Below are 9,919 nucleotides of genomic sequence, written 5' to 3' on the forward strand. Positions count from 1 at the left end.
GTCAGAAACCCACAGGAAGACCGACCAAGAAGAGCAGCTTTGCAGATGTTTTCTACAGACTTTTCAAAATATTTATTTTTCCAAAATAAGAAAAAAGAAAAGAAAAGAAAAGAGAAGGGAAGAGAAGAGAAGAGAAGAGAAGAGAAGAGAGAGATAGAGAAATAAGAGAAGAGAAGAGAAGAGAAGAGACGCATAAGAGAAGAGAAATACCCGAAAACAGTCCTCCCCGCCTCCCCTCCTCTACTCTCTCCCGCGCTCTCCTCTCCTCTCCTCTCCTCTCCTCTCCTCTCCTCTCCCTCCTTCCTCTCCTCTCCTCTCCTCCCTCGCCCCTCCTCCCTCCCCTCCCCCTCCCCGCCCTTCCCTCCCCTCCCTCCCTCCCTCCCTCCCTCCCCTCCCCTCCCCTCCCCTCCCCTCCCCTCCCCTCCCCTCCCCCCATCCCCTCCCCTCCCCCTCCCCTCCCCTCCCCTCCCTCCCCTCCCCTCCCTCCCCTCCCCCTCCCCTCCCCTTCCCTTCCCTTCCCTCTCCCCTTCTCCCTTCCCCCGGCCCTCTCGTTCTCCCCCCCCCCCCCCCCCCCCCCCCCCCCCTTCCCCTCCCCTCCCCACCTCCCATATCCATAAGGAACTAGTGAGACCAAAGAGGTGAGAAACTGCACAAAAGAGAAAAAAAGGAAAAAATGAAATCAAAAATCAAACCAAATATATTTCCCATCCAAGTACTATTCACAAGGGAAGTAAAGTACACAAGAGAATATAACCAAAACCATTAAGAAAATCATAAAAACACAAGGCTAATTTTTCTATTCAGTTTAATAGTAACATAAGTTATGAAGCCATAAATTAGAAGTATGAGAGAGAAAAAAAATCAAGCTTGGGTTGAAAGGGGAAAAATGGTTAAGCTCGGGTACAAAGATATGTAGTCCCCATATCTCGCCTTGAAAGAGGAAACCTGGAAAAAAGAAAATATGTAGAGATGACTGTAGAATGATTTGGGGTCCTGACAAATGGCCCAAAATTCAAATTATTTCAATTCAAAGACCTATCCGAATTTGCTTGACTGACCACGAAACAATGGTTTGAAGTTGAGACTGGACTTGATTCTTTTATTCATCAAGTTCAACCTTGATTTGAAACCATTGTTTCGTCGCCAGTCAAGCAAATTCCGGATAGGTCTATTGTGATGTTATCAGTGAAAAACACTATTGTATCCTCACCTACCACCCCCCTCTTCACAGTCAATGCTAGAACCCCCCTAGATTGTCCCTACTACATATATATTAGAGGTAAAATGAAGGCTATGTCGATCTTCCAATCTGTTCTTTTAGCATCATGATACTTTGTCTTTGTTCTTCTGGAAGTAGAGCAATCTGCTGGTCTGTTAGGCTTAGTACTTGCATGATGAGTGCCGCCTGTAAACAAATGATAATAAAAATACATGAATTCGATGGACCAAATTAAATTGTGTCAAATAGCCCACTTCCAAGATATGCTTCACTTGTGACGCACAAAGGTTTCAGTATGAGGCTATGTGCTAAATGCTCAGTCATTCATGACAGGCGGTATAAGAATAAATTTAATTTAAATGAGATTAAAAGATTTTTGTCAGCTGATTGAAAGCCAGCAATATTCCTAACATTCAATAAATTATTTTATTGCATTGCATTGCATTGCATTTAAGCTATGTAATATGAAATTGAGAGTAATACTGAGTAAGCATTCACCTTTTCTTGGTCTTGTGCAGATATATCGGCAGGAGGACCAGTTACATTTGGAGGACTAGGATTTGGGGGCCCCCCTGGACCACCCTGTCCAGGTCCTGGGGGTCTAGCCATACCAACAGGTCCTGGACCTGGTTGTCCCCTTGGAGGTGGCCCACCCTGTGGGGGTCCCCACTGTTGCTGCGGTGAATGATTTGGGCCTTTATGGAACCTCTCAGGAGGACCCCTATCAGCTCGAGGATCCCTGGGGTCTCTGGGTCCTCCTGGGCCTGGTCCACCATAGCGCTGCTCATGGGGAGGTGGTCCTCTAGGGTCTCTCATATGCTGATCCCTGTGGTCCATAGGGGGACCTCTTCTTTCATCTGGGAAAAAAAATTCAAAATTCTGTTACAAAAATATTTTCAAATATATTGAAATTTCACTCTATATTTAGTCTCCTCAGCAGCCGTTCTTAGTGTCGGTCCGGTAAACGAATGGCTGCTGAGGAGACTACTCTTCATTAGGCTCCCAACAATGTTCCCTTGGAAATGGATTTCAATGCTAACCTCTTTGACTTGGAAATAATATTTTCCCATTTCGGACCACATGGTTTGAAATGGAAAAACAATACATCCAAGATAAAGAGTTCTATTTCTGGGAATTAAAATGACATAACTTAGTAAGCCCTGTGATTAACAAGCCATTCTATGTTTAAAGCTGCAAATAAGCTAGTCAGGACTGCCATTCTATAGACGACTTTCACAACTCAGTTTTTTCAGATAGAGAAAATGAAGCCTTTTTAACAGAAACTATTAATGCTATCTGAGAAAATACTTCACGAAAACTATTTCCAGAAAATTTTGTAGAATTTGACTGCATACCAAAGAAGTTATGAAAGAACGAAAATAGAGAGTTTTGTATGTATTTATCACTGGAAGCCTTGGTGGCATCGTTTTGGTACATTTTCAAAACTTCAAATGCTCACATCTTGTAAAGGATTTATTAAATATGGCATTTAGTAATCCAGCAAAAGTTATTTGAATAAAAGGAAGTTTACTTTTTATTTTTGGCATCCAGTAATAGTCATGTGATTATGACCTGCAAATGGCCTATTGATACCAATGGCAGATCCAGGGGGGCAAAGGGGGGCTGAAGCCCCCCTTCAGCAGAAAAAAATGATGCTTTTTTATTTTGTCTTCCATTGTGTTGACAGAAGAAACTCAATTAGCTCCCCCCTAAACTCAATCACCCCCCCCCCCCCCCCAAATTTTGGCTGGATCCGCCCTTGGATACTGGCTGAATTTAGCAAACATAACACAGGCTTCCCATCCCAAAAAGTACTGTAAGCTTTGAAGGAACGTCTTACCTCTTGAGTCTGTCCGTGGAGGTTCCCTTGATCTTGGGTCTCTTGGATCAAAACCTCTATCACCAAACCCTCTGTCAGGGGGTCCTCTAAAGTCAGGGCCTAAAGATTTCAAGTAATATATGAATGTAAAAGAGTGTCTCATTCAATTTCCAAACACTGAGAAGTAAGCTGAAAAGAGGTGGAGCAGAATTTCTTTAACCAACTTAGATAGAGGATGAAACACTCTTTCAAGTGCTTGATATGGCTTCTCAAACTATCAATAATTCTTGGAAATTCAAAGCATAATTTGCCCACATTTTATGCTAATACTAAGAGCACACTTAATCATGCATTATTAATGAGTTTGAGAAGAATGATAAACATACTAAGGAAAGGTAATTTTTTATTGGGCACTGGGGGATTCTCAGTATAGTTTTAAAAATTGTTGTAGCCCTTCTCCTTTCACTCAGTAAGAAATTCAAGACACTCCTATTAGGTCAACAAGGGAACAGCTTTTGTGACAATGAAGGTTTGACCCTTGACAAAAATTAAATTAAAAAAATTTTTTTTACTGATGGCCCTCCTATTTGAAGCCCCCCCCCATAATAAAAAAAGTACTTTTCTTAAATATATTTATGTGTTACCTCTCATATCATTTGGCGGCATTCCTCGGCCATGTGGTCCATCAGGTGGTCCATGTAAGTCCCTATGGTTGGGTCCTGGCCCTCGATCGTGGATGTCTGGTGGCATGCCATGCCCTCTTATGTCCGGTCCACCTCTTCGATCTGAAGCAACATTGAGAGCCAATTAATTAGTGAGCTATCAAAAATAGGCAGCCATGTTGTATAGAGGGAACTTTGCTACCAGATATATTTTTCAAGCACTTTTTCCCCCAACTGTTTAGCCCAAGGAAATAGTCTTAAAACCCCTTCTATAGATTGGGAATCAAGGTTGATGTAGGAGTACTGCTTTTGCCTTTTGGGTAAGGATTGGGTTGGGTTGGGGAATTATCTGGGCTTGTCTAAGTCAAGGCATAACTAACTCACAGATTGAATTGGAATGCGTAAGTTTTGCAGAGGGAATAAAAATTGGAGAGGTCAGACAAGACCCCACAGGTCGGACAAGACCCCACAGGTCAGAGACCCCACAGGTCGGACAAGACCCCACAGGTCGGACAAGACCCCACAGGTCGGACAAGACCCCACAGGTCGGACAAGACCCCACAGGTCGGCCAAGACCCCACAGGTCGGACAAGACCCCACAGGTCGGACAAGACCCCACAGGTCGGACAAGACCCCACAGGTCGGACAAGACCCCACAGGTCGGACAAGACCCCACAGGTCGGACAAGACCCCACAGGTCGGACAAGACCCCACAGGTCAGACAAGACCCTACAGGTCAGACAAGACCCCACAGGTCAGACAAAACAACTGCACATAAAAATATATACAGAGTAGTTCATACCCCACTGGTCTGGAGGTCCCATCATATCATGTGGGGGTGGTCCTCTTGGCTCTCTTCCCATATCAGGTCCTGGTCCAGGGAATGGCCCAGGATGTCCTGATGGCCCTTGTGGCCCTGGTGCTGGTCCTCCACCTATGGGACCTGGAGGTCCTGGGATGTGTTGTGATTGCGGCTGTGGTTCTCCTGGCTGGATATGAGCTGGTGCTTCATTGGGCTTGTGTAAAATACTCTGAAATGCATTCAATTTATTATTAATGCTTTACATATTTCAATTAACAAATTGCTCATAGATTTCAATTGGTGGTCCGCTTATTGATCATAGATGACATCTTAGAATGTTCAAAACTCAAGTGGAACCACAAGCACAACCAGTGGTTTCACTGTAAAAATTGTATTATTTTAAGACCTCATACATGGTCAATAAGATGATAGTCAATGGAAATCTATGAGCAATTTTTTATTTATTTATTTACAATAACATAAAATGTAAACATCTAAAATTACAAGGAAAAAGTTTAAAGAAAAATGGTTTCAATCATAAGCTAGCTCTGTGCGCGAGCGATTAATCATTCTATGTGTCTGTCCTCTTACTGATCATAGATGTCAGCCAATCAGATTGCAAGAATATGCTCTGTTATTGTAAAATATTTATAATAATATAATTTCTTTTTGAAAAAAACAACAAGCTTCTCAGTCCAAATAGAATTAGATATGGGTGCAACTTACTTGAGCAATCACAGGATCAACAATCTTCATAACGACTTGTGCCTGCAGTAAGGCATAGGCAAGCTGAGGGTTCTGTAGTAACATCTGTCTGGCCTCTTCTGGGTTGTTCTGAATACAAATCTGCAAACAAGCAAATGTTGAAGCTAAATTCCTTTAACTGTAAATAATCCAAATACATGTATCAGGGCGTAGAAAACAGTTGGGGGGGGGGGGGGGGGGGGGGGGAGTCGGAAATTTCGCCCAGTAACATTGATCCATAAACAAGGTATGACAGAGCTAAAACTAATATGGCCAGTCACCATGAAAAGCAATTAACCGGCCATTATTTCAAGGCCCTTTGTATGAATACCTTCATTTGTTTCATGAGTTCAAACATTTGCTCTGGTGGAAGACTTGCAACAGCCTGTGTGATGGCTTCAGGAGCCTCGGCAGGAGCCACTGGAGGACCATGTGGGTTGGCCTCTGGTCGAGCAACCGCTTCCATACCTAGAAATATAAGAACCTTGTTAGAATGGACTACTTATAAAACTTCTTTTAAGCGGTCACTTGGCAAATTCCTGAGGGTAACTGATTACTAGAGGTTTGACTGTATTTACCTTTCATCTCTTCTTTGTTCTTCTCTGATGCAGCACTGTCAACTCTGAGTGCACGCCCATTTAGTTCATAACCATTGAGGTTGCGCATTGCACTTAGTGCCGTTTCTTGATCTTTATACTCACAAAACCCATAGCCTTTTGGTTTACCAGTTTCACGGTCGAAAACTAACCTGAAATAGAATTGTCAAGGTGGGCTTTAGTAGGTATGATAGACAGTGCCATTTTAAGATCCAAACATGGATGCCGTAGTGGTTTACCTCTTGCCTCTTACCTCTGTGGGTTTTACAACATACATTTTTAGACAGTGACATTTCGGACGTTATTCCTTTGTCCTTACTCCGACGAAGGACTAACGTCCAAAACGTCAGTTTCACAAAGCTTTTCACGGTGATCCAAATTATCTACACGTTCCTACTATTTTTAGACAGTGCCATTTTAAGCTACAACCATGAAGGGTGTAGTGGTTTACCTCTTGCCTTTAACCACTGTGTGTGAGTTACAACATACTGTACAATATATTTGCCGTAAGTCTGTACTTTTCCCACTCATATGACCATAACTCTAAGTACTGTACATCTATTGTATGTTGTACAGACCTGAAACTAACAACTGGTCCAACTTCAGAAAAGATTTCTTTAAGCTGTTCTTCTGACGCTTCATAGGGAATATTGCCAACTACAAATTGAAACAAAAAATCATAATCATCAATATCATCATAACATCATCATCATCACATCAACACATCATCATCATCACATCATTATCATAATTATAGTGACCGTGCACAATCCTTTGTTTTACCATTGTTTTACCATTGTTAATGGCTGAGTGAACAGACGAAAATCTTTCTTTTGGCTGGTAGTTCAAAATACTTAAAGATTTGTAAGAGATATTTGAATATTCCTTACGTCAACAATCCCATAGACAAAGTTTATGTTTAATTATTTGCAATTTCGGATGAGCATAAATCAAACGTTGTGCACAGTCAAGACCGGTTCAACATCAAAAGCGAACAAAGACCTAAAAACAATAGGTTTCCTAACCAATCCCCTTTATAGTACTATGGGAAAACAAATGAATATAGATACAACTCAAACTGGTCTGAGATGGGAAAACATTACACCTAAGATAAAGGGGTCAAAATATATAGTATTCTGTAAGACTTGTCATTAGCTAGCATGGCCGCCATGTCTTTGTCTTTTGATCATCTTGAGAATGGTCGAAAACCGCCATACTCGCATTCAATTTATGTGAGCAGAGAACCTGCTTCAATTTACTGCTCAATGTCCATGAAAATTCCCAAAATTCATAACAAATCTTATAACAACAAACAAATACTTACCAAATACAGATCGTAGAGATCTGTCAGCCGCTCCACTGAGTTGTTTTTGCTGATTTGGTGCAGACCCGTTGTTCTGCATCAAGGCTGCCGCCATCTTGGATTCATAAATTACCCAAGGTACCTTGACAGCTTGCTAGAAACAGGAAGCCCTTACTTAGATCTAACACGGAAAATTTCAGTATATTCTGAATAAAATTACATCATACTTACAATTAGCTTCGATTTCCTTAAAAAAATACGTATTTTTTTGAGCCTTAAATAGCCTAACTATAAGCTAATCGAATCTTTTAAGTTTTTTGACAATCAATAAAGGCTAAAAACGCTTTTTTCGAAGCCAAACGCATAGACTTTAGACCAGAGGCGATCAAACTTGAACTTCTTACTACTTCTTGTTTCGACTCCAAAATCCAAAAAAATCCCGCTCTCATACCGTAAAAAGAAACCTTTACTTTCTGTTAATTTAAAATCAAAATTTACGACTTCATTGTCCTGATTTCTAAATCAATGTATATATAGCATTCTTGAGCACTGTCAAAAACGAAAAACGTCTGATGTTTCTCAGTAAAAGAGGGATAAAGCTCTATTGATTTTGATGAAGATCTATTTTCTTAATACATACAAGATTTTAGCTGAGTCACGCGTATTTACGTCACAGCAAAATTAGTGTTCAGCCAATCAGAGGGCGACATTTCATTGCGGCATATAAAATCACTGCGGGTGAGCTTTTTTTCATTCCGCCATTTTGACATTGTGTGGCTGAAATTTTGCTCGAAAAAACTCGATTTTTAAAGCAATTTTGAGCTTTTGAACTCTTCAAAATCATCATGCAGATCTTCGTGAAGACTTTAACTGGTAAAACCATCACTTTGGAGGTTGAACCAAGCGATACTATCGAAAATGTAAAGACCAAAATCCAGGACAAAGAAGGCATCCCTCCAGACCAACAGCGTCTTATCTTCGCTGGTAAACAGTTAGAAGATGGTCGTACTTTGAGTGACTACAACATCCAGAAGGAATCCACCCTTCACTTGGTCCTGCGTCTGAGAGGTGGTATGCAGATTTTTGTCAAGACTTTGACTGGCAAGACCATCACCCTTGAAGTAGAGCCAAGCGATACCATTGAGAATGTGAAGACCAAAATCCAGGACAAAGAAGGCATCCCTCCAGACCAACAGCGTCTTATCTTCGCTGGTAAACAGTTAGAAGATGGTCGTACTTTGAGTGACTACAACATCCAGAAGGAATCCACCCTTCACTTGGTCCTGCGTCTGAGAGGTGGTATGCAGATTTTTGTCAAGACTTTGACTGGCAAGACCATCACCCTTGAAGTAGAGCCAAGCGATACCATTGAGAATGTAAAGACCAAAATCCAGGACAAGGAAGGTATTCCACCAGACCAACAGCGTCTTATCTTCGCTGGTAAACAACTTGAAGATGGCCGTACTTTGAGTGACTACAACATCCAGAAGGAATCCACCCTTCACTTGGTCCTGCGTCTGAGAGGTGGTATGCAGATTTTTGTCAAGACTTTGACTGGCAAGACCATCACCCTTGAAGTAGAGCCAAGCGATACCATTGAGAATGTGAAGACCAAAATTCAAGACAAGGAAGGTATTCCACCAGACCAACAGCGTCTTATCTTCGCTGGTAAACAACTTGAAGATGGCCGTACTTTGAGCGACTACAATATCCAGAAGGAATCAACCCTTCACTTGGTCCTTCGTCTGAGAGGTGGTATGCAGATTTTTGTCAAGACTTTGACTGGCAAGACCATCACCCTTGAAGTAGAGCCAAGCGATACCATTGAAAATGTGAAGACCAAAATTCAAGACAAGGAAGGTATTCCACCAGACCAACAGCGTCTTATCTTCGCTGGAAAACAATTAGAAGATGGTCGTACTTTGAGTGACTACAACATCCAGAAGGAATCAACCCTTCACTTGGTCCTGCGTCTGAGAGGTGGTATGCAGATTTTTGTCAAGACTTTGACTGGCAAGACCATCACCCTTGAAGTAGAGCCAAGCGATACCATTGAGAATGTGAAGACCAAAATCCAGGACAAAGAAGGCATCCCTCCAGACCAACAGCGTCTTATCTTTGCTGGTAAACAGTTAGAAGATGGCCGTACTTTGAGCGACTACAACATCCAGAAAGAATCAACCCTTCACTTGGTCCTGCGTCTGAGAGGTGGTATGCAGATTTTTGTCAAGACTTTGACTGGCAAGACCATCACCCTTGAAGTAGAGCCAAGCGATACCATTGAAAATGTGAAGACCAAAATTCAAGACAAGGAAGGTATTCCACCAGACCAACAACGTCTTATCTTCGCTGGAAAACAACTTGAAGATGGTCGTACTTTGAGCGACTACAATATCCAGAAAGAATCAACCCTTCACTTGGTATTGCGTCTGAGAGGTGGTAACTAGACAGTCGTCAGTACACCAGTGAACTTCCACTAATGAACTGCTAAATGATATAGAATTACAGAACTTAACTGGCTTTGTTAATTTATTTTTCCCTCTGTGATTGTAAATTTTGTTTAAGATTTTGAACAGGAATAAAATTTGCTAAAATAAATTGTGTTTATTTATTTTATTATTAGTTTAAATAAGAGATTCTCTAAAGAGTATTGTCTTTAATCAACCTGAAGATATTGTGTTTATGATGGTAAAAAACCTTGCTCAGTGGTCAGAATCATCTAGCCTCTTGTTCAATCGTTCAAATTGTAAGTACACGTGCATTACTCACGAACA

At 41.5% G+C, this 9,919-nt stretch overlaps 2 protein-coding genes across 2 annotated transcripts; one reads left to right on the forward strand and one right to left on the reverse strand.

Moving 5' to 3' along the window:
• Positions 1-788: 788 nt before the first annotated feature.
• Positions 789-7,395, reverse strand: LOC116286964 (uncharacterized). Its single transcript, XM_031693562.2, has 11 exons — positions 7,377-7,395; positions 7,167-7,299; positions 6,421-6,499; positions 5,825-5,994; positions 5,578-5,714; positions 5,229-5,348; positions 4,503-4,731; positions 3,683-3,823; positions 3,060-3,158; positions 1,718-2,076; positions 789-1,405 (listed from the first exon to the last, which is right to left on the reverse strand). Exons 2-11 carry the CDS (start codon positions 7,258-7,260, stop codon positions 1,292-1,294), a joined length of 1,542 nt encoding a protein of 513 aa, XP_031549422.1. The 5' UTR covers positions 7,261-7,299; positions 7,377-7,395; the 3' UTR covers positions 789-1,291.
• A 486-nt stretch (positions 7,396-7,881) lies between these two features.
• On the forward strand, positions 7,882-9,743 carry LOC116286954 (polyubiquitin-C). Its single transcript, XM_089037828.1, has one exon. The coding sequence runs from the start codon at positions 7,991-7,993 to the stop codon at positions 9,590-9,592; it is 1,602 nt and encodes a 533-aa protein (XP_088893954.1). The 5' UTR covers positions 7,882-7,990; the 3' UTR covers positions 9,593-9,743.
• The last annotated feature ends 176 nt before the right edge of the window (positions 9,744-9,919 follow it).

The sequence above is a fragment of the Actinia tenebrosa genome, unplaced genomic scaffold, assembly GCF_029948245.1.
Source record: "Actinia tenebrosa isolate PJP-AT-01 unplaced genomic scaffold, QUT_ActTen_1.0 PGA_scaffold5__44_contigs__length_20552954, whole genome shotgun sequence".
In the NCBI taxonomy this organism is placed as follows: Eukaryota; Metazoa; Cnidaria; class Anthozoa; order Actiniaria; family Actiniidae; genus Actinia; species Actinia tenebrosa.